At 44.5% G+C, this 24,549-nt stretch overlaps 1 protein-coding gene across 1 annotated transcript in view; it reads left to right on the top strand.

Moving 5' to 3' along the window:
- LOC128350261 (calpain-2 catalytic subunit) overlaps positions 1–24,266 on the top strand; it is a 74,792-nt gene extending 50,526 nt beyond the window's left edge. Inside the window, exons 10-21 of the mRNA XM_053308275.1 lie at positions 2,162–2,331; positions 3,136–3,147; positions 3,696–3,907; positions 10,537–10,573; positions 12,609–12,674; positions 12,887–12,944; positions 15,011–15,075; positions 16,074–16,142; positions 17,729–17,807; positions 19,681–19,797; positions 21,054–21,112; positions 23,994–24,266. Coding sequence (XP_053164250.1) covers positions 2,162–2,331; positions 3,136–3,147; positions 3,696–3,907; positions 10,537–10,573; positions 12,609–12,674; positions 12,887–12,944; positions 15,011–15,075; positions 16,074–16,142; positions 17,729–17,807; positions 19,681–19,797; positions 21,054–21,112; positions 23,994–24,017 — 968 coding nt within the window. The 3' untranslated portion in view covers positions 24,018–24,266. The remainder of the gene's footprint in view (positions 1–2,161; positions 2,332–3,135; positions 3,148–3,695; positions 3,908–10,536; positions 10,574–12,608; positions 12,675–12,886; positions 12,945–15,010; positions 15,076–16,073; positions 16,143–17,728; positions 17,808–19,680; positions 19,798–21,053; positions 21,113–23,993) is intronic.
- The last annotated feature ends 283 nt before the right edge of the window (positions 24,267–24,549 follow it).

The raw sequence follows: 24,549 nt of genomic DNA, 5'->3' as shown, positions 1-24,549 counted from the left end.
GGTCTCATCTACATGCCTCTCTGTCTCTCTGAGCTTCTCCAGATCTGCCACCTTGGTCTCAAGGGAACGAACTTGTTCCCAGAGAGCCAGGAGCTCCTTGCACCAAGCACACACCTATGACTTCTGCCCATGGGGCAAATAGTCATACATGTGGCACTCTGTGCAATACACTGGGAAGTGCCCCCTCCCCTGCTGGCCTTCTATCTTCATACTGTTTTTGTTGGCTGTTTACAGTATTTAGAGAGAGCTTATTAGAAGGATAGGTCTCAGCTGTAATGGTCAGGTATTTACTGTCCAAGCAGCCTTTCCCAAGAATATGAGGAAGGGATTTTTACATATGTTCTCTTCTCCACCAGTCTCCTTGTGATCACCGGGGCTTGTTCCAGACTCCCTCACACACTTCCCGCTAAACTCCTGCTAAACTCCTATGTCCTGTTTGCTATTCCTGTTCGCCCTGCTCTCGGCCGTAAACCTCTTATGTAGAGAGTAGTCTTCCAACTGACAAAGGATGAGAGTCAAAGGAATGTGGAGCCTCCCACAGCCCTAGCTGACTCCACCCCCTCCAAGCAGGGACAATCAACAAATACTGGAGTTACCTAACCCTCGCAAATTCTAACCCTTGCAGGGACAAACACCAGAGTTAGCTAACACTGGAGTTAGCTAACTCTTGCAATTCTAACCCTTGCGGTTACAAACACACACAGAAAGGCTAAGACTTATCCCTTAAAGAGAAACCAGCCCCTGAAAATCTCCCCCTCTCCTGTTAGTTAGTTTGAAGGGGGGAAGGGCTAGATGCTTAGAAAAGCTTGCTCACCTCCCCAAGATGTGTCTGCTCTTCTCAGAGTAGTCTTCCAACTGCCCTGTGTGTTTGGGATCATCTGGGTATGTTTCCCTAACAATTCCATTCCATGCTCTTGGGCTGGGTTTAGTGCAGCATAATGGGCCATTCCATGCTCTTGGAAGCTTGTTGTACATCACATTTTAATTTCCGAAGGCTACGTTAACTTTACCCGATTGGCATCTTCAGCTTGAACTGCAGTCCGCATGTCCTCTCCTAGACATTAATTTGCTCTTACAGCCAATCTTGAGAACAAATATTTAAAGGTTCTTTAAGAGTTTTATCCTCTCCTGTTGTACTCAGAAATGTCAATCCCTACTTTGTGATTGTTGTCTAATTCTCATATAAAGTTTTGATGTAGTAAAACTTTGATCAGCAACTAGATTTCATGGGGGAACATTTGGATGATTATAGTGAAGAGGGGCAGACCTACCTTCCCAAAGTGGTCTGCTGGAAGCCCTTCCCCCAACTAATGTTACAGCTGTGTAACATTACTATCTATCTGTCTATCTATCTATCTAATTCTCTTAGACATACCTATTGCTAATCCCATGTGTGGCAGCTCTCGCGAAAGTTCGCGAGTGAGGGGAGGGGAAGAGGAAAGCAACAGCGGCGGGGAGCATAAGGTCAACAAATGAGCATAAGGACCAGCAAATGGGCAGGTGGGTAGGGGGAGAAAGAGAAAGCAGCAGTGGCAGCAGAGGGTGGAGAGAAGGTGGCGGCAGGGGGGAGAGAAAGTGGCGGTGGCAGGGGGGAAGAGGAGGGGGAGGGCTGAGAATGGGGGGGCGAGAATGAGGGAGAAATAGAGGTGCAGATGCTCTGCAACTGGGCCAGCTAGTATCTCTTATTCCCTGCCTCTGTCTCTCTGCTTCTGGTTGTCTGAACTGTCCAGTTCTGGAAAAGGGAAATATGAAGAGAAGAGACTTCTGCATTGGCAACTGGTAAGCCAGGCTGCTCTTTTCATGGACCAGATTTGGTTCATGAGTTGCAAGTCACTGACTCTTTTGGTAAACAACAAGGAAGCTTAGGCATTTAGGAAGCTGCCTTATATGGAAGTCAGACCGGTGGTTCACCTAGCTCAATATTGCTTACTCTTGCTGGCAGCAGCTCTCCAGGGTTTCAGACAAGAGTCTTTCCCGGTCCTACCTGGAGATGCCAGGGATCAAATCTGGGATCTTCTGCATGCAAAGAACGTGCTCTGCCACTGAACTTAATTAAAAGATGGTATATTTCCAAGCCAGGATGAGTGCTCAGAATCATCGGGGAGAGCAGGATGTCAGAATAAGGAGAGGATGGTTTCAGCAATATCTTTTCTTTTGGCAGATACATTTTGGATGAACCCACAGTATTTGATTAAACTTGAGGAAGAAGATGAAGATCTGGATGATCCTGAGAGAGGCTGCACCTTCCTGGTTGGCCTGATTCAAAAACATCGCCGGAAGCAAAGGAAGATGGGAGAGGATATGCACACCATTGGCTTTGCCATCTATGAGGCAAGTCTTTTCCCCACCTTCTTGAACACTGAGGCATGGAATAAGGGGAAGGGATCATAACTATTTGGGGACAAAGCTGAAATATAGTGTAACACATTAGGAAAGGGTGGAAAACCACAGAATCTCCTCACAGGTTGCTTCGATGGACAGAAGTTGAATGCCACTTTACCACAAGGCTGGCTCATAAATGGATGTTCATAATTCATTTTATTGTAGCTTCCAAAGATGATTTGTGTGGATGAGTAAGCTATCACAAATTAATCACTACAGACAGAGCTTTCTGATCTCCTGAGGTCAGCTCAAATATTTTTCAATAGAGGCAGATCACACATTTGGCTGAGAGACATTGGGTGACAAATATGCATGGGTGAATCAACGAAAAAGTCACAAACAGACCAATCTTAGCTGGTCTGCTGTGGTCCATTTACTAAATGTCATAGATTTTGAGTGTTGTAGGGACGTAGAAGCTGCTCTATATTTAGTCAGTCCATCGAGCTGACCCATCAAGTTCAGTATTGACACCAACTGGCAGCAGGCTAACTCTGTAAGGGTTCAGGCAGGAGACTTTCCCAACCTTACTGGGAGATGCCAGGAAGTGAACCTAGGACCTTCTGCATGTAAGCGTGTAGATGCTCTCCCACTAAGCTATGGTTCCATCCTCTAATCTTACAGCACTCACATGTAGTCACCCATCCAAATGCAAACCAAGACAGACCCTGCTGTGGATCAGTGGGAGTTTGGTGACTAGTGATGTTAATAAAAAGTAAATAACTATTTTCTCTCTTTTTCCCTGCTTTTCCACAGGTGCCTCCTCAGGTATGTAGTATACATTTTCGGTGGGATGGTGCAAGTTTGAAAAGAAGTTACAGTCACTATTTAAAACAGCACTATTTTAAGCCAGCTATTTTAAGCCAGCTGTTCAAAATTTCAGAACTGTAGTAGTTTTATCTTTATCTCTATCTCTTACTGTAGCCAAAACTATAAAACTAGTTAGCCATATGAAGAATTCAGAACGGGCAGTATACCCAAGGAATTTCAGATTTATTGGTTCAGAAATAAAGCTGTATTGTAGTTATTTTAAAACTGTTTAAAATACTTTGGCATTGGTAGGAACAGCTGGTCTGTAGCAAATTTATGGTTAGCCCTTCTTCTTGTGGCCAGTAAAAATTAGTGGAAGGATCTTTGCACACTTATTTGCAGAACTTACATTCTATGCTCTGGTATATTTCCATTCTCATGTGATAATTTTATATGGATGAACATTAACCCTGTCATTAAGGTATGTGCAGAATGCTATTATTCTTTCTTCCATTATATTCTGAATTGGAATAGTGCTACTGTTCTGTTTTGTTTCTTCTATGAAGTCTTCTGGCAAGACAAACATCCACCTAAGCAAAAATTACTTTCTAACGAACCGAGCCAAAGAACGATCAAACACTTTCATCAACCTCCGAGAAGTGTTGAACCGGTTCAAGCTTCCTCCAGGAGAGTACATTGTTGTGCCATCCACTTTTGAACCCAACAAGAATGGGGATTTCTGCCTCCGCTTCTTCTCTGAAAAGAATGCAGATTCACAGTATGTAACTGATTCATTTACCCTTATTTTCTCCCTCCTCCCTAACTAGAGTTACGTCATGAATCTGAAGTCACTGGGGGAACATGTTGCAGTCTATCCATTTGAAATGCTTGGAGCCCAGGTTAAAAGAAATAAGGACTCACATACTTCACAAGGGTACATCAGCATAGTAATGTTGCGCACATGCAAATTGCAGAAATGTAGACACTGCAGAAATGTAGACATGTTACACAAGAGTAACCCCATTGTAAATAGCCTTCTATGCAAGTAATAGGGCTTAAATATAAGGAAAATCTGTTTCCAGCAATTAGTTGCTTTCACTCAATCTTCCCGGATCTGAGGGTTCAAATATTCATACGTAATTATGCTTAAAATGCAACTCGGTGAAACTAAGGGTAAAATATTTTACCCTCTGGCCCTGATGTACAATATACATTGTGTGCAACTGACTGTCTCAAATAGCAGTTTGCATTCATCTATCTGGATGGAGTGTGAATGAGCCTTGCAGCATCAATACCTAGTTGCATCATAGATCTCTTGGCACAAGCAAGACTTTACTGGGTGACATCCAGAGGGGACGAGCCCCCTTCTCTCCCACTGTAGGAGGGTATCTCTTTAAGCGGGTTGTTATGCCTACTTCTCCCAGACAGGATCTTGTGACTCTTTCAGGCTCCCATGGTGTCTCTGGGCTAGGACTGCCCAGTTTCAATCCTGTCTCACTCCTCAGAGCTCCAGCATTTCTTAGCATTTTTCTCTATTTTTTCTTCCTAAATCCTCCTAGGTTTTTTTGTCCCCATCTTTCTCTTCCACCTCCTCTCTCTTTCCTGTGCGTTGTTGGGTGGTTTTTTTTTTTTTAATCCTTTACTGTTTGTTCCTACTTTCGTCTCATCCCCCTCACTTTTCTGTCCCTTGAGCCTATGCAGTGGGCAGCACCTATGCCCTCCCTCTCGGAACCTGCAGCCGAGACACTCAGGAGGGACACTCAGGAGGGACCACAACCAAATGGCCCGTGCTCGGCCATGCCATGCCGCCTCCTGGGAGCCGTCCCAATGCATGCGGAGGCGCTTGTATCCCTCCTGCACAGACTTTTCGTCTAGGAGGGCCTGGCTAACAGCAGCACAAGCCACACAAATTTCCCCAGAAGAGGACTCCTCCCCATCCCAAAGAACCTTCCTGGTCACCATACAGGTGCTAGTACACCAGGATCAAGAGGAACTGCTCAGCGTACCTAAAAGCCCCGGGTGCCCATTGAGATGGAGATACAGTGGAGCTTAGTGACGGGCTGCAGCCCCAACCCCACAGGGAAAAAGTGCCACTGCTCCTGCCACTTCCAGAGGATATAAGCATGAGTACGTCAGTGATGCCGTGCTCCCCATAGCTCCTGGTCCTCCCTCCGCAGACTTAGACCAGGGTGCTCCCAGTCCCATTTTGGACTCCTCCCACCTGCCATCCCTACATGGAGAAAACTTGCTCCGGACCTCTCTCATTGGATCAGAGAGCTAGTTATGGCCGAGGTCCACAGGGTGAGAGTGGCGCCTTCCCTCCCACCAGCCACAGCTCCATCAACGAGCCCACAGCTGTCTCCTCCCATCCTTCCTTCCATTTTGGAGGCCACCACACCTGCACAATTGGCCTCTGCGTGGCCCGGGTCACACAGAGGCCAATTGCGCAGGCGCAGCGGCCTCCAAAATGGCTGCCGCATCGGAGGGGGAAGGCCCAAATAGGCCAAAGAGCTGGCCAAACAACCGGTGGCGGCAATAAGAGAGGCTTGCGGGAGGAAGGGGAACCTCCGCCCCCCCAACAACTCCCCTGCATGGGGATATCCCCGCGTGGGGGATAACCACTGCAGGTTCCTTCACTTTGCTTATGACGGGTTTCACTATCAATACTGAGAACATCCATTTGGCCTCTCATCAGCCCCCCCAGGTATTCACCAAAGTGATGGTCACCCTGGTAGCCCATATGCGCCTACAGGACCTTCACCTGTATCCTTATCTTGACAATCTCCTCATCAGATCACAGTCTCTATGCCAGGCCCAGGCACACATCCAACAGGTGCTCAGCCTCTTACAGCAACACAGCTTCCTGATCAATATCCCCAAGAGTTCTCTCGTGCCATCTCAGCAATTGGAGCACCAGGGAGTCAACATCCAGACTCAGACAAGCTTGATCTCACTAACCCAGGGCTGCTCAGCTTTGGCCCTCCAGCTGTTTTTGGACTACAACTCCCCATAATCTCCAGCCACAGTGGCCCATAGCCAGGGATTAAGGGAGCTGTAGGCTAACATCTGCAGGAGGATCTAAGCTGAGCCGTCCTGCACTAACCCAAGTCCAGAGGTCCAAGCTACGATCTACCATAATATGCCTGCTGCACAAACTTTCGGCAGATCTCATGCTTCTGGCACAGAATATCATCCCATGGGCATGGTGGCACTCTAGACTACTACAATGGGTCCTCCTACCTCACCAAGACAACATACTAGCCACACAACACTATCAAGTTCCCTTCACGGAATCACTACAATGTTCTCTACACTGGTGGTCTTCTCCGGCCTTAGACAGGGCTACGCGCCTTTGGTTTTCCAATCAGTTAGTGATCACCACGGATGCCAGCAACACCGGATGGGAGGCCCATTGCGTGACATGATTCACATAGGGCACGTGGTCTTTGGACGAACTCAGCCACAGCATCAGCTGGCTGGAGCTCTGAGAAGCCGGGCTGGCACTCTTGCATTTCTCACAGCAAGTCAGCAACCACCACATTCTCATACGGACGGACAACATGGCAACCAAAACATACCTCAGTCAGCAGCGGGGCATGAGATCCCATTTTCTCATGGAAGAAACTGACTGGCTGTTCTAATGGGCAAAGCTACATCTTCTTTCTCTCCAAGCGGAACACCTACACGGACTAGACAACACCCAGGCAGATTGGCTGAGCCATCACCAGATTGGTCAAGCAGAATGGCAGCTACACCCATGGGTGTTTCACTGAACAGTCAGCTCAAGTCCTTCTATAGCAGATACCTTTGCCATCAGGCCACTGGAGTAGACACACTGGTGACCCCTTGGCCCCAGGCCTAATATACGCACTCCAAGCAATTGCACTGATACCGTGCCAACTGCAGAGGTTTTGGGAACAACACTCCCCACTGCTATTAGTGGCGGTGTTCTGGCCCAGACATCAACCGCCTGTCCTCAGCCCCCATGGCCTCTTCCAGACAGACCAGACCTCCTCACCCAAGGCCTACTAGTTCACCCAGACCCATTCTGGCTTTGCCTTCACATCTGGCTACTGAAAGAGCACTGTTAGCAGCTAAAGGATATTCTAAACACATGCAAGACACCATTCTAGTGGCCAGACGGCATTCTGGAGAATTCCTCCAAGCAGGCTTAGACAAGGGCCTATGCGTGGTAACATTATGGAGGCAGACTTCAGCTCTCTCCTCTGTCTTCCAACCGCAGGCCAAGACATCACTGTCCACGCATCAGGATGTCAAGTGCTTCCTACGAGGGGCAACCAACCTTGCCCTCCCGCCCAGTTCTACATAGGTTTCCTACCTGGAGTCTCCATAAGGTCCTGAATGCACTAACTCAGGCCCCGTTTAAGCCTTGTCCACTACGGCCATTGAACCGCTTATGTACAAAGTAATATTCCTGGTCACTATAGCCTCAGCCAGGCGGGTGTCTGAGTTGGGAGCATTATCCATCAGAAAACATCTATGTATTTTTCAGCCAGACTTGGTCATCCTCAAACCTGATCCTTTGTTCCAACCCAAGGTCAACTCACCCTTCCACAGGAACCAAGGCATTATACTACCTTCCTTATGCCCCTCACCAGTCCACCTAAAAGAGGTTCTATGGCACAGATTAGACATGAAGAGAGCCCTGAAAAATCTACATCAGAAGGACTAAGGACATACGCAAATCAGATGCTCTGTTCATCTCATCCAACTGGCATCGCTCAGATCCAAGCCAGCCATGGCAACACTGGACAGATGGATCAAGGCCTGCATTACATATGAAGCACTGCATCTTCTTCCACCACTAAAGACTACCACCCACTCCACTAGGAATGCAGCCACAGTGGCATTCTCTGCCAACACGCCCACTGAAGATATTTGAAAAGCAGCCACCTGGGCAGCATCTTCCCCATTCATACGCCATTATGGAGTATGCCACTCCATGCCAACCTCATCAGGAAATGGCATATCTTCTCTAAATGCCTGCCTGGAGGCAGTAATGGGCTGGATGAGGGATAACAAACTGAAGTTAAATCCAAATAAGACAGAGGTACTGACTGTGAGGGGTCAGGACCCAAGAGATGGTTTAGATATACCTGTTCTGAATGGGGCTATACTCCCACTGAAAGATCAGGTATGTAGCTTGGGAGTGCTCCTGGACCCAAAGCTCTCCCTAGTTTCTGAGGTTGAGGCGGTGGCCAGGAACGCTTTTTATCAGCTTCAGCAGATACGTCAGCTACGTCCATTTCTAGAGGTGAATGACCTAAAAACAGTGGTGCATATGCTGGTAACCTCCAGTCTTTACTATAATGCACTCTATGTTAGGCTGCCTTTGAACATAGTCTGGAAACTACAATTGGTACAGAATCTGGCAGCCAGATTGGTCTCTGGGACAACACAAAGGGACCACATAACACTGGTTTTGAAAGAACTGCACTGGCTGTCAATATGCTTCCGGGTGAAATACAAAGTGCTGGTTCTTACCTATAAAGCCCTTAACAGCTTAGGTCCAGGCTATTTAAGAGAGCGCCTTCTATGTCATAAACCCTGCTGCCTGTTACGATGTTCTGGAGAGATCCAGTTACGGATGCCACCAGCTCGTTTGGTGGCGACTCATGACCGGGTTTTCTGTGTGGCTGCCCCAAGGCTTTGGAACATGCTCCCTAATGAAATAAGAGCATCTCCTTCTCTGTTTGTTTTCATGAAGACCCTCAAGACTCTCCTGTTTCCACAGGCTTTTAATTAGAATTAATTTTTAATAACTTAAAACACTTGTTTTAATAACTCTTTTATTGTCATGTACTTTAACTTGTGACGTTTAAATATTTTAAATTTTGTGTACCACCTAGAGTTGGACATATCAGGCAGTACAGAAATATGATAAATAAATAGATTAATTAAAAGCTGTGAGTCTACCAATCCTCTCAAGCTGCATTCGGGCATACGGTGCTCCAGCAAATGGTCTCTTCCTAGGCATCTTTTCTCAATCTGTACAACCTAATAATGCTGCCCACCCAGAGAATACCGCTTTGGTATGTCCTACTTAAAGGGATCCCCTCCTACACTGGGAGAGAAAGGAACATTGGTAGTCTTACCGTGAAGGTCCTTTCTTTCCAGTGTTCGGAGGGTATCTGGCCCACCCCACGTTGTGGGTGACTGGCCTTCATCTCTTTTTTCCACAATTTGTTTTTATTGGCATGTTGTACTCTACCTTCCATGTCATTTCCTAGGCAGTACTAACAGGGTTTTCTCTTCTCAGTTCTCTTATGTGTGTTCTCTCTGACTATTGCTGGTCATGTTATGTGCTTGTTGCACACTCTTAACGTTCTCTTTTAAAGTTTTTTCTCTTAACTTGCGTTGTCCTGCCATGATCGCAGTACATTTTTGCTGGTGTCTCTGTTTACTGTTAGCATCATCGCAAGACACTCACAAAACTGGGTGGTCCTAGCCCAGAGGCACAATGGGAGCCTGAAAGAGTCACAAGATCCTGTCTGGTAGGGATGTGCCCGAACCAGTTCGGAGGCCATGCTGGAGGCTGGTTTGGTTCCGAGCCGGTCTGGTGGTTCGGCATGGAGGGGGGTTGTAGCTTTAAGGGGGGGGTAGTACTTGCCGCCGCCGCTCTGCCAGAGCCTAAGTACGTAACACGCATGCGCCCGTTCCGGCGCGCGTGTGCACCCGCCGGACGTATGCAGAGTGCACGCGGCGGCGGGTGCGCACGCGCGCCGGAACGGGCACATGTGTGTTATGTACTTAGGCTCTGGCAGGCTAACGACGGGGGCAGGGGCGGCAGGGAGGAACGCTGCCGCCCCAGAAACTTTATCAAAAAACACAGCGCCAGAGGGGGAAGAGTGGCGGGGGGGGTAAGTACTACCCCCCCACCCTTAAAGCTACAACCCCACCCCCACCGTGCCAGACCGGACTGGTTCGGAGCCTTGCACATCCCTACTGTCTGGGAGCAAGTAGGCATGACAACCCACTTAAAGGGATACCCTCCAAACACTGGGAAGGAAGCACCTTCACAGTAAGACTACCAATGTTCCTTTCTCTCTGAAGCCCCCTGTGCCTCTGGTTTATGCAGGCCTCAGGGACATATATTTGGGAGGCATGATGGGCTTTAGAGGGAAGGGGAGATGAACTAAAATCATTCTTCCCCTGCAGTGCCAACATAGCACTAAGCTGGATGACAGGCACTATATTTACTATTGCTATTACTACTGTTCCACCAAAAAAAAAACCCCTCTCAAACGTTTTACATAGAATAAGAAGATGGAATTTATATTTGTTTTTCTTGGACATTAACTAATGCCCATAGGATTGTTAAAAGATATAAATATAAACTTCTTTGTACTAGCTTTCTTTCATGCTGATTCCTGTTTTTCTTTTTAGAGTTGTTGATGATGAAATTGAGGCCAGTATTGAAGAGGTATGCTACCTAATGTGAAAACAGATTTACCCCTGAAGCTAGATTGCCACAGGCAAATTAAAAATGTGTTTTTGCTTTCCCAGTTTGCAACCATGTTACAGTTCCCTGTAAAGGAGTTAGGAATGTTTATGCCATAAATTGACTTACAGGTATATAGAAGACCATTGCGTCTGCTGGGTAGCCCAAAATAAGTGGAGTTGTGGGGTTCAGCTCATAATGTGCTTGGAAGAGGGCACACATGTGTGTCTAAGGAATTCTTTGTCATGGGATGTGGTGATGGCCACCAGCTTGGATGGTTTCAAAAGAGAGACAAATTCATGGGTGATAGGTCCATCAGTGGCTACTCAACCTGATTTATTTTTGATTAATTGATTGATTGACTGACTGAAAATATTTTTATACTGCCCAAAACGTATATGTCTGGGCAGTTTACAACTGCACCACTAGTTTAATTAAAAGCCTGGGTGAACAGATGTGTTTTTGGTGTAGTCTGATGGCTATAGACTTACTTTCAGTTTCAGAGGCAAGATGCCTCTGCTTCAACACTTTCATGGGAGCAACAACAGGAGAGGGGACATGCCTTTATATCCTGCTTGGGGGCTTCCTGGATGCATCTGGGTGCTATTATGGGAAACAGGATGCTGAACTAGATGCAGCACAGCTGTTCTTATGTTCTTATTTTTGAGTTTGCCATTACAAGCTTCACATTCTGAATTTCTTCAGCACATCACCAGTAAAAGGTCAGCATAACTTACAGAGTCAGCCTTGCCAAGAGCCTATGAGGTTCCCCTAAGAATATATACTAAATATGCTGAAGAAATTAACTAACTAGGCATGCTCTGGCAGATTCAGTGACTGACATCCGGAGTAGCAACCTGGGGATGCAGCAGAGCTGGGTCCCCATGCAAAAAGACTGCTTCTAACTTAGCCAGAATCTTCCAGAGTAGAAAGTGCGTGGGGTGAGGGAAAGTGATTTTGCTGCTCTCTCCTGCCTCCACAAGTGCTCTTTGCCTTCTAGAAATGTGATCCTCAAGGACATATATTCAGAAGGTAAACAGCACTTACAGAGGCAGGGAAGAGCAGCAGATATTGCTCCCCCCCCCCCCGCCGCCCACTCTGCTGCTTAGGAAGACTCTGGCTGAGTTAGTAGCAACTTACTTCTCTGCATCTCCTGATGTGACCATAGCTCAGTTATAGAGCATCTGCCTAGCATGCAGAAGGCCCCAGATTCAATTCCTGGCATATCCAGGAAGGGCTGGGAAAGACTCCTGCCTGAAAGCTCCATGCCAGTCAGTGTAGGCAATATTGAGTTAGATGAAGCAATGGTCTGACTCAATATAGGGCAGCTGCCAGTATTTCTATAGATTGCTGCTCTGGATGTCAGCCACGTGTCCATAGATTTTGCCATAATTAGGTTTTCACCCTTGCACTTTCCCCCCTTGATATTGAGATTCATATTTTATTTTTATTACATGCATATCCTACCTTTCCTCTATCATGCAACAAGGGTATATGGCATTCCTAGGTAGTCTCCCATCCATGCACTGATCAGAGTTTGACCTGCTTAGCTTCAGCATGGTGACTGGATCATATGCTCTCAGACCATGCCCTGGGACCAAAAATGTCAACCAAAGCTTGGTGGTATTTGTTTTAAAAAACACAATTGAAATACGGAAACATTTCCCTCTGTACACATATTTCCCTCACTGGAATGGATTTGAAAGACTTCTCCATAATTCATAGCAAATAGGAAAACAGGTTTTTTCCCTTGAACTGTTTGCAATCTTAACACGGCAGCATGGGAGAAGCAACCTGACATTCACTTGAGGGCTTATGCATTATTCAGTCCGAACAGAATTCAAACCAGCCATTGAGACTGAAAATTAAATTTTAATAAATCTCAAGCAAAAGTAAAGAAAAAAATAGTTAATGTACCCCTAGAAAAGAAATCTGTTTGCTTAAATATATGATTAGTAGGACAGAGACTTCCTTTGATTTTTAAAAAACATTTCCTGCCATTCATTCTTCTTCATAGAAAGAAATAACTGAAGCTGAAATTGAGCCCAGCTTTAAGAAACTCTTTGGGCAGTTAGCTGGAGAGGTGAGTGGCTTTATTTTGCTTATCTGGGTGGGGCACGTGAGTGGCTCTCTACAAAGTGCCCCATCTCTGGTCAAGGATCAGGATTCTAAAATGTAAATGTGTCTCGTGTAGAACTCTGCATGGGGAAATATGCTAATTATCCCAATGATAGCAAAGATTATATACAAAGCGAACTGTTCTCCTTGTACCATCTTTACGTTCCATTTTCACAGGACAATGAGATCTCAGCCTTTGAACTGTGTAATATTCTGAGAAAAATAATGGCAAAACGTAAGTTGTTCTCTCTTTTGAAGCTCTATTTCACTGTCAAATTGTAGCTGTGAACTTCCTATTTTCCATGAAATGAAAAGTGAATCCACAGGCCTTAGGGTAGTCCAAAAACTTGGAAGATGTGCAGAAACATAATTCCAAGGTACAAAGATGACTCATGGATTTAATAAAAGCTCAGAAGCTCCTCAGGTTTTACTGTATTTGTGACAAATTGGATGCACTCACAGACACAGTCAGTTTCTTGTGCTCCAAGTTGAGTCAAGCCCCTTTTCTGCCAGGCCATTTCTCCACTCACCATAAGAAGCCAGCTATACAGACTGAGGAATCTACTCTGACCCTTCTTCAGTAATTGTGAGTCTTGTGGGGCTCCCAAGGGATAGTGAGGACTGAAGCCTATTGAAAGCCCAGGTTCAACGTGTACTTGCGTATTTTTTTGAGAAGCATACACAAAAGCACAGAAGCAGCACATTCTGCCCTGGAAGTGTATGGCTTGGTTTTCTTCCTTGAGAATCCAGAACTATCAGCTTCTTCTCCATGTAACTCTCCTTCCCCCACTCCCAGTGCCCTGCTTGCCACACCAGATTATTTTATTTAATATGGTTGAAACTGATATGTGAATGCTCCTGCTTTTGCGCAGGGGGTTGCCTCTTGGATCCTTGCGATTCTTACTTTTAAAAAAAGTCATAAGATTGCTGGTGGTGGATGCTATTCCCATTTAGAGATATTGGCTAATGTAGTTCTGGTTCTGTGTGAAATGTGATGGAGCTGCTGATGGGTCCAACTAATATAGCAGCAGCACTTAGCAATAGCAATAGCACTTACATTTATATACCGCTCTATAGCCGGAGCTCTCTAAGCGGTTTACAATGATTTAGCATATTGCCCCCAACATTCTGGGTACTCATTTTACCGACCTCGGAAGGATGGAAGGCTGAGTCAACCTTGAGCCCCTGGTCAGGATCGAACTTGTAACCTTCTGGTTACAGGGTAGCAGTTTTACCACTGCGCCACCAGGGTAAAACTTGCAGTGTGAATGAGTTTCAGTGCTCCTCCCCTTTCCTTAGAAGTGCTCTGGTCCACCCAAACTATGTCCCTGAGAGTTGTGCAGCCCTCAGGGACCTATGTTTGGAGGAAGGGGACTTGGAGAACTCAGTAGTAGCACTGGCATTTCATTAGGATGTTGACCACGATCTTCTGATTTTCAGATTGTGCCAAACAAGATTTCACTCACACAGTGCTGCAGTGTGCTATTGATTAGCATTTTTGTATGTAAAACTAAGCTCAACCTTCATGAAATGGATGTTCTAGAAACACTCCAGTGTTTGCTTAGCCAAGGCTGTGAGACTTTTGCTTTATCTGTAGCCTTGCAGTTGCTATACATTCATCTCATTCTACATATATTGCTGGCTGCAGTGGATGCAACTTGTCGTAACAAGCACAAATTGTCCCCTTTGCTAAGCAGGGTCTGCCCTGGCTTGCATTGGAATGGGAGCAGTGGTTCCCAACCTGGGGGCCTCCAGATGCTGCTGAACTACAACTCCCATCATCCCCAGCCACAATAGAGTTGTTGTTCGGCAGCATCTGGAGGTCCCCAGGTTGGGAACCACTGCCTTAGAGCATAGGGCCATTCTTGCATGCAGAAGGATCCAAGTTCCTTCCCTGGCTTCTCCCAGAAAGAGCTGAGGGAGACTCCTGCCTGTAATTTTAGAGAAGCTGCTGCCAGTCTGTGTAGACAAGACTGAGCTAGATGGACCAATGGTTGGACTCTGTATATAAGGCAGCTTCCTGCGTTCCTCTGTGAGTCTCTGTAGGATTGCAACTTGGCCTGGGTGCAGTAAATGTTTTAAACTATTCATGTATTTATGTCAAGGAGAAAGTGCAAGAGAGGAATGGTGGATCTCATTTTGCAAGGCACCGGATTTGGGGCTTTATGTTCAGAAATATGGAGATTGCTGCTTGGCTGCAAGCCATTTTCTGTTTACACAACTCCTGTTCCACCTTCAAAAACAAAAAAGAGCAGAAAGGTTTTCTGTATATTATAAGAAGTATTTTATCTCCCTGTGCAGGCCAAGACATTAAGTCAGATGGTTTCAGCATTGAAACATGCAAGATTATGGTTGATCTGCTAGATGTATCCTTCAGTGTATGTTATTAGACTGCGTTTTTTCTGCATATGGCACTGTTTGTAATATCTTACATAGCAACCAAGTTATGTCAAAGGAAGGATTGGGCATTGGTTAAAGTGGAATAAGTGGGGGAGGAGTAGTTAAACACCTTCTCAAGTGTGGTCTCCTTATGGATCTTTCCTATGCAAAAATAGCTTTTTTCCAAAAGCAGGAGAGAATCTTGCCACCTCACTACCAAAGAATCCACAGCCTGAAGCAACTCCCTCACCTCACATTATAAAGAACTGCCCCGCTGCCCACTTCCAGTCTGACCACTGCATCTCACTAGCTCTTGAAAAAGCCTTTGTGTACTTTCTGAGGCACAAATGCCATAAAGCAGATACGTTAAAAACCAGCCATCTATTTCCTAAAAGAAGTATAGAGATGCACAACCCCACAAATGTTACATGATAAAAGCAACTATGAAACACCCTCAGTTTCAAAGAGAGACTGTTAACAAGTCAGTTTCTGAACAAATGGAGGCAAGCTATATTATGGCACAAAAGAAAACAGGGTGTTTGCAACAGAGATGTGCAGAACTGGTTCACGATTGAACTGGGCCAGTTCAAGCGGTTTGAAGGTGAACCAGTTCAGGCTGGTTCATTGAACTGACCAGCCCAGCCAATTGGTTAGACCAAACCGGTCCACATACCTTGTGGTTTGGTCCAAATTCGGACCAAACCGTACCAGCCAGTTCGCGCATGCCCCTAGTTTGCCACATGTGCAATAAATTAGTTGCTGAGTTTGGTGACTGCAGAGCTAATATCACCTTGCTGATATTAGCCAAGCAAAATAGAAACAGGGAGTTTTCCAATACAATAGGAATAACCACCGACATTCAGCTTGAGACTGAATTTGGTCTCTACACTGATGTTCAACTATCTCTTTTGGCAAAGGAAATCTAATTTGGGAGGGGGGAATGCACATTTGCTGTTTGAAATTGAAGTTTCCTTAACCAAAACAGTCTGATGGAAGTGGTAAACTGGGACTGAAGGAGTTTCACATACTGTGGACAAAGATCCAGAAATACCAGGTAAGAGAATCTATTAAAGTGACTAGAAAACTTGCGGCACCTAGAGAATGTATTGTGACATGAACGTTCATAGACCACAGCCTACTTCATTATATAGTTTATTATATACTGAAATTGTCAGGAAAAGTGGCTGGTATATTATAATAGGTTTTTTCTGGTTTTGTATACAGTTCTGACTATGGTGATCATAAACAAGGCAGCCACACTGAAGAACTGTAGCCAGGGCTGTGTATATTCTGCAATTCCATGCGATAAAGACACAAAACAAGATAATAGATGCAGAATTTAGTTTTAAAATCCCATCTCTCTCTCTCTCTCTCTCTCTTTTTTTTAACGTGAAAGCAGTAATTTCCCTTTGATTATTATCCTGAATGTGTGATGAATGCTTAGTGAGATTCATAATACAAGTGAGATCCAGAAGTCAGAGATATGGTAAATTAAAGCTTCCAGTGATTAGCAGATGATGTTTCAGGGTTTCCTATGCCAACTTGTCCCTCCCCACAACCAAGAGAAGCAAAATAAACTGTGCAAAATAGGCAAACTTGCTTGCTTTATGTATTCAGACCACAGAATTCTGCCACTGTGCAGGAGGAGTTATCTTGGCATAAAAATTCTAGCAGAGGGGATACAGAGCACTTTTACAGATCCCAGCTGTGGAAAATATATGCTGTCCCCTTATCGGACAGGTTGGTGCAAACACACTTTGTTCTAGAGGAGAGATGGACAAGGCAATTGTTGTAGAAGGCATATAGCAGCCAGAGGCATTTTAGAAGTTGCCTTTTATGGGAGAAACAATGTACTTTCCACTAAGATAGCGGAATAATACCATACTAGTATTATTCGCTAGCTACCTAATGGCGCAGTGGGGAAATGACGACTAGCATGCCAGAGGTTGCTGGTTCAAATCCCTGCTGGTATAAACACGTATATTGGGCAGCAGCAATATAGGAAGATGCTGAAAGGAATCATCTCACACTGCACGGGAGATGGCAATGGTAAACCCCTGCTATATTCTACCAAAGGCAACCACAGGGCTCTGTGGGTGCCAGGAGTCGACACCGACTCGACGGCACATTTTACCTTTAGTATTATTCAAAGAATATTTTCTGTTAAAGTAAGTTTGTTGCCAAATACATGATTCCTGAGCTTGAGAAAGAGGAGAGAGCATTGATCCTGGCTTCCTCCCCCTCTGCCTCCCACAGTCTTCTTTAATGTCTCTTCTTTAGAAGCATATGACATGAGAAAGGGCAAGGAGGCACATCACATCTGTGCATGGAGCACACATTGCCATTAATGATACAACGGTAATAACTCCAACCAGGGCGTATAAATGTGAAAACAGCCGTGGTGTTGAGTTCAATCAACATTATTAGGTCAGATTTATGGATCCTAAGAGTAACATTTAAACAAAAAACAGTGCTCTAAGTTGCAGCAACTGCAAGAATAATGGGATAATTAAACACCATTTGGAACAGTCAGTATTTTTATGGCTTGTTCTTTCCCTCAGCAAGGCAGCGCTTATCTTGTAGAAACAGTTTTCCGCTCTGAACTTTTGTCTAACTTTTAATGGGTTTTTGGTTCTGCAGAAAATTTACCGGGATATGGATGTAGATCGTTCCGGAACGATGAACTCCTATGAGATGCGAAAAGCCTTGGAACAAGCAGGTATTTCTTGCCCTGTTGTCTTAGTCAGCAAGAGCATGTGCTTTGGGCATTGTGTGTGCCATTGCCTTATTAATGTGGTGGTTGCCTTATGGCTGGGCTGGTGGCTGCTCAAGTCTTTGAACTCTACTTCTTTCTACCAGGTGCTTTGGTTAATGAAAGTAGGAGGTAAATAGCAGTGGTTTTTTAAAAAAAATTTCAACTCTATAAATAATTAGAGCCAGTCACCTAGTATTTTTCCAGCCCTGGTGAAACTGCTTTGTTGTATTCACACACAGGGCACAATGCATTGCATTGCCGAGTTCAGCAATCTTATTTCAATGAGCTTGAACACATATAACATTATTGTAATACCATCATTGTACATGATACAGGAGGGCCTTGATATCCGTAGATTCATGTATCCATGGTTGGGTAAAAGACATCCCACCTCGGCATATGTGAGCGGGGAGACTCACACGTTGACCTCACGTATCTGTGGGTCAGGAGTGGCCGGAAATGACTGCTCAAAATGGCTCCATTAAAAAAGAAAGAAACGGCAATTTTCAGCTAATTTGGGGGCATTCTGGGGCACAGTGTGACTCAGGGGGAGCAGCAAAGCATGGTAAGAAGATTTCCTACACACACACCCCGCCAAATTTGGCCGATTTTCAGCAAATTTTGATCATTTTCCTGATGACCAGGAACCTAACCACTGTGACCCCATAGTCCCCAATGACTCGATATTCGCCGTTTCCATATTTGCGGTTACAGCTGGGAATGGAATCCCCACAAATATCGAGGTCCTCCTGTACTTGATAGAATCACATAAGCAAAAAGAAGCTGTGTTCTTGGTCCAAGGCTCTTACAAACTAGAGACATGATGCATCCATTCCTGTAGGTGCACATGTGAAAGATGTGGAACCTTTTAGTGCTCTCTCAGCTGAATGTTTGGAGACCCTGCCTTCTTCAGCAACTTGCTTCTCCCTAATTGCTGGAGTTAAATATGGGGGGGGGGGAATCCTACTTCTGCATTAACACTATGCATATCAATTGGTCTCTAGAAGCCAAATATATCAAACCTCCCACCTCTTTTTTTATTACTCTTAAGAGATTAACCTTAACATAGAAAGCAAATGAGCCCAGAAAGCAAATGGTGCCAGAAAATATGATAGGGTAACGCCTCTCCTGCAGTCATTGCACTGGTTGCCTATTTGCTTCCAAGTTCAATTTAAGGTGCTGGTTTTGACCTTCAAAGCCTTGCAGAGTTTGGCGCCTATCTACCTACAGACCTGCCTCTCCCATCCAGTTACATCCCGTCCGGTCAGATCATCTCAGATGGTCCTTTTGTTGGTCCCTGATTTTCGAGAGGTTTGGGGCACTTGGACCCGTGAAAGGCCCTTTTTGGTTGCTGCCCCACTTCTCTGGATCTCTTTTCCCCTTCAGATTCGTTTAGCCCCTTCCTTACCGATTTTTAAATCTCTATTGAAGACTTTCTTTTTCGCCAGGCTTTTGCCCTGTAGTTTACCTATTTGGTTTTTTTCTTTTTTGTTAGTTACTTTAGTTTTTAATTTAGAATGTAATTTTAATGTTGTCTTGCTTTGCATGTTTTTGTACACCGCCCAGAGTCTTTGGAGTGGGCGGTATATTAAATGTTTCTAATAAATAAATAAATAAGTCTATCATAGCCACACATTATGGGGACAGCCAATCAAAACACCAACAAGATCCAGGGATCTCATTCTACTAAGCTTGTGTTTTGAATAAGAGAAAACTGATCAAGCAATGCACAAAATGTATTACAATTTAAGCATCTAACTTCCTTCATTTCCAGTTGCCTTATGCTCGGCTGCATCATCCAACTGCAAACATTATTCTGCTTGCTTGTGTGTTTTAGGCTTCAAACTGGATTGCCAGTTGCACCAAGTCATCGTAGCGAGATTTGCTGATGAGCAGCTGATCATCGATTTTGACAATTTTGTTAGGTGCCTGATTCGACTGGAAACCTTGTTCAGTGAGTATCTCATCACCAGTATATTTTGGTCTTCCTAAAACGTGGCAATTTAGAGGGACTAAAATATGTTTTCTAATATCAAATGTTATCTTTTATATTAGATTATATATAGATATATACAGATTATAGGATTTAGGCAAAGCTTTTCTGTAAGTTCTAATGTACCTTGAAAAAAGCAAGATAGTGCTAAGTCCCTGACCCCTGGAACAGATCCCCTGACCCCCAGAAATGACCCCCCAAGCCTCCCCAAATCAACCCACCCCCCAAAAATCACTCAACCCCATAAATTGACCCCCTGACGCTCGGATTGACCCCGTGATCCCAGAAATTGGCCAAAAAATTGCCTTTTTTTAAAAAAATGGCACCAACCACGAGTACTCAAGTTGTGGTTGGTGAGTGGGGGTGACAGTTTGCCAGTCATGGATACTCAGATCCGCGATTAGCAAACCTGCGGTTGGCAAGGGACAACTGTAGTATCTGCAATTCCTATATCACGGAGGTAACCTCTGGGTATAGGTAGAATTATTATTATTATTTTACATTTTATATCCTGCTCTTCCTCCAAGGAGCCCAGAGCAGTGTACTGCATACTTAAGTTTCTCCTCACAATAACCCTGTGAATTAGGTTAGGCTGAGAGAGAACTGACTAGCCCAGTCACCCAGCAAGTATCATGACTAAATGGAGGTTTGAATTCAGGTCTCCCTGGTCCTAGTCCAGCACTCTTAACCACTATACCATGCTGGCTCTCTAGGCTGGATCTCTGGAATGAAGATCTTAGTTGGATGCTGTAGCAAGAGACAGGGGCACCAACACTGCTTCTCACTACAAGGCAGGCAGCTGAATGGATTTTCCAGTATCTGCTGTATCCTCTTTGCTGTGTGGGACCAAAAGGGAACCAACTCAGGTTGAAATGTCTAGGCTGGCAGAATAGGAAGCAGCAAAGCAAGTCTCTAAGCATCTAAAAAGGAGTTTAGTAAGCAGCCTTTTCTTATGCAAAGCTTTAGGATTTTGGCTGTGTGTAAATAAATGACCCATTAACACTAAACGTTAAACAGAATTCCCCCAAACGTTAAGCAGAATTCCCCCTAAACGTTAAACAGAATTCCCCCCCACCCCCAGTTTTTGCACATTTTTGAGAATTCAGTTTATCCCCTTACTTCCCATGCTGAACTGTTTTTAATACTGTCTGTTCCTTTAACAAAAATGAACACCTCAGAATAAGTTATTTTTGCTCTCTCCCCTCCTCACTCAACAGAAATCTTTAAGAAACTGGATACTGAGAAAACAGGAACAATACAGATGAACCTTGTCACAGTAAGTTAATCAGCCCATCAAGATTCAACAGCACAGCTTTAGCACCAGCTGGAGCCCAAATCAGTTTTAAATTGGGTTCAACTCTCCCCCCACCCCTTAGTTGTCAATCTGACTACTAGGTGCCTTTTTAGTAAATATCAAGAATCACCCGAGAAGCGTGCATAGTTCTTTGTTTATTGATGAGCTCATGAACTCTGCGGATAAGAAATATGTAGTCGTTTTCATGGCCTCAGAACACAAGGAGGACTGCAGCCTTTGCACAACACTGAAATTTGAATGTGAAAACCCACTTCTTCACCCAGGCTTTTTCAGCTTTTTAAATTTTAAGGTTGGAATCCATTTTTGACTTTTAAATTGTTTTAAGTTTTGTGTATGTTTTTAACTTGTTTTATGTTATTGTTAAGCGCCCAGAGACAAAAGTTTGGGGCAGTATAAAATATAGATAGATAGATAGATACCCTGAAGAAGATAGATAGATAGATACCCTGAAGAAAAAGCAGTGGACTGGATCCAGGAGTGTTCCACAGGATATGTGCCTGTCCATGGATGTGAAAATCTCCCTGCTCTGCACTGTCTGTTTTGATCACCTCTTTGGAGAAGGGAGTCTAGACTCAATTCCCTCCCCAACACATTTATTTAATTTATATACCGCCCTTCCTGAAGTGGCTCAGGGTGGTTTACATTAAAATAAAAAAACAACACAGAACAAAAGAATTAAAATTAAAATTTAAATCAGATTAAGTCTCATTAAAATTAAGATTACAATTAGATATCATTAAAAGCCAGGATGAAGAGATAGGTTTTTAAGGCTCTCCTGAAGGTCTCCAAGGAAGACAGTCTTCTTATAACCAGGGGGGAGTGCATTTCACAACCTTAGGCGTGGCAACTGAGAAGGCCCGATCCCATATCACCACCAGATGAATCAGTGGCACCTGAATATGTATCCCTCCTGGTTATCTTAATGAGCAGTGGGGATCTTGTAGAGAAAGGTGCTCTCTTAGGTAACCCGGACCTAAGCCATTCAGGGCTTTAAAGGTAATAACCAGCACTTTGTACTTTGCACAGAAACATATCAGCAGCCAGTGCAACTGTTTAAGAACAGGCATAATGTGGTCTCTCCGGGATACCTCAGAGACCAATCTGGCTGCCACATTTTGAACTAACTAAAGTTTCCTAACTACATACGAAGGGAGCCCTACTATTGCTGTACTCCAACCTGGAAGTTACCAGCTGGTGCGCCACTGTTTTCAGGTCATTCTCCTTAAGGAATGGATGAAGTTGTCGAATCATACAGAGTTGATAAAAAACACTCCTGGCCACAGCCTGAACCTCAAGCACCAAAATGAGACATGGGTCCAAGAGTACTCTCAAGCTACGAACCTGTTCTTTCTCGGGGGACATGGTGTTGCTGACCACGCAAATGGCACCCATGCATGTACGGACACCATGTGCATGCTGGTGCCACACTGGGGGTTATTGGGGGTGTGTGCCTCCCCAGCAGGAAGCTGCAGGGGGCAGTGGAGAGCAGACAAGGGCCTGCTCTCCTTTTTCTTAAAGTTCCTGGTCCAATTTCCCTAAAAGTGCTCGAACTGCAGTTCATGCACATCCCTATCCAACACAAACTCTGCAACCAGCTCCATCCGCTCAGTTTGTTAGGCAGTGGGGTAGATGGTACACCAACAGAATCCCCAATCTATCCCAAGTCCCCAATCTAAGGTACACACACTCATGATCAGTACCTTCAAATACAATTGCACCAGTCATCCATTTGGCAGTACATATGGGATAAGAGAAACCTGTGTGGCACGCATTCATCTGCCTACAACATTATGTGCACAAATCACACAGTTTGCGGTGATGCATGAAGCATTTGCACAGTGAGCTCTGGAGTACACCATTTTCACGGCAAGTGATGTTTGGCATTGCTTCACACACAGGTCTGAAGACACGCCATGTTTTGACAGAATAGCTCTTCTGAAACTGGTTGGCTGATTCACATGCGCCATTCCCTACATGAACATAAGCCAGAAGTATTCACATGGTGGCAACGTTTCCTGCTTATTTATGAACCCTCGTGGGGGTAACATTCTCACTAGAGCCAGAACACACTTTCCAGTTTCTTCTGTATAGAGAAGTGCACAATCTAAGCAAGGTAATGCTTTTTTATTTAGACCAACCAAAAAGTAACAAAGCATAAACCAGTGAGCTTTCATGTCATACAAAACGCAGACTAGATGGTAAGCAAAAGGAGGGTGGATCTGCATAAACACACTTTGTAAGATCTGAACTACAGACTGTCGGGGCACCTCCAACATGCCTCCCCCCGCACCCCATATTTTGCTTACCATCTAGCCTGATCAGTACTGTATGATTTATGTTTTGCTACGTTTTGGTTGGTTCTAATGAAAGCATTGTCTGCTTTGGATTGTGCATTTTTCTTCTAGTGGATTAAATGCTGCCACCTAAAGTTTTGCAGTTCTGTATAAATAATTCAGCAACTCCTTTTTGCCTCACGTAATTTTCTGTGGTCAGAATTTCATTTTAGAAACCACCAACATACTTCAGAAAAAGGAGGTTGCTGAGCTTTATGTTTTCTACCTGTTGCTTACATCACATTTGTCCTTGTCACCATCCAGTGGTCAGGATACTGAGGTGATCTTTCTCCACTAGGGGACAGGTTCTTTTAAGATATCTTTGCTAGGGTTTGGGTTAGGAGGCACCTCTTGCTTTTTCCTATGGCTCGTCTTCCCCTTACCTCTGTAGTGAGCAGTTGCAGATTCTACAGCTGGTCCAAGGCACCACTAAGTTTTCTTCTGAGCTTTACCAAGTTTATTCCAGAAGCATCAGTTGCTTACATCATGTTTTCCTTTCTGTTTTATAGTGGGTGTGCTTTACTATCATATGAAGAAGGACCACACCTGAGATGAAGATTTCTGGGAATATGTGCAACAGTTTAAAGACTAATATACAACATGCCAAAAACAAACAAACCCTACCATATTCCAGTACTGGTCTGTGCCTTATATTTATGGATGAAGCTACTGAGGGAGAGGAATACTGAATAAGCAGAACAAATGCACACAATAGCAATGCCTTGGTAGCTTTAGTATACAAGCTTTTAACTTTATATAAAAATTTATACTATTTGCTTGGACTGTGCCATAAGAAGGATTTTTTAAAGTTTAATGTTAATCACTGATCTTTAAGAAACTGGTAAATATCTGCCACCTTGAAGAAAGCAACGTGCAACGCATTTCATTAAGCTTTTCCATATTAGGAATTCTAAACTTTAGAGAACGGCATCTGAAAATGTATTCTAATTGCTGACAAAGAAAATTACACAGTGTATTTCACTGACAAGCTCTGACTGCGGTTGGCTTGCTCAGGCAAACTTGCACTTCAGCACACCATAGGGCATTGGCTGTGGCTGGACAATT

The sequence above is a fragment of the Hemicordylus capensis genome, chromosome 1 (assembly GCF_027244095.1).
Source record: "Hemicordylus capensis ecotype Gifberg chromosome 1, rHemCap1.1.pri, whole genome shotgun sequence".
Classification (NCBI taxonomy): Eukaryota; Metazoa; Chordata; class Lepidosauria; order Squamata; family Cordylidae; genus Hemicordylus; species Hemicordylus capensis.
This window is presented reverse-complemented; position numbering and strand designations above follow the sequence as displayed.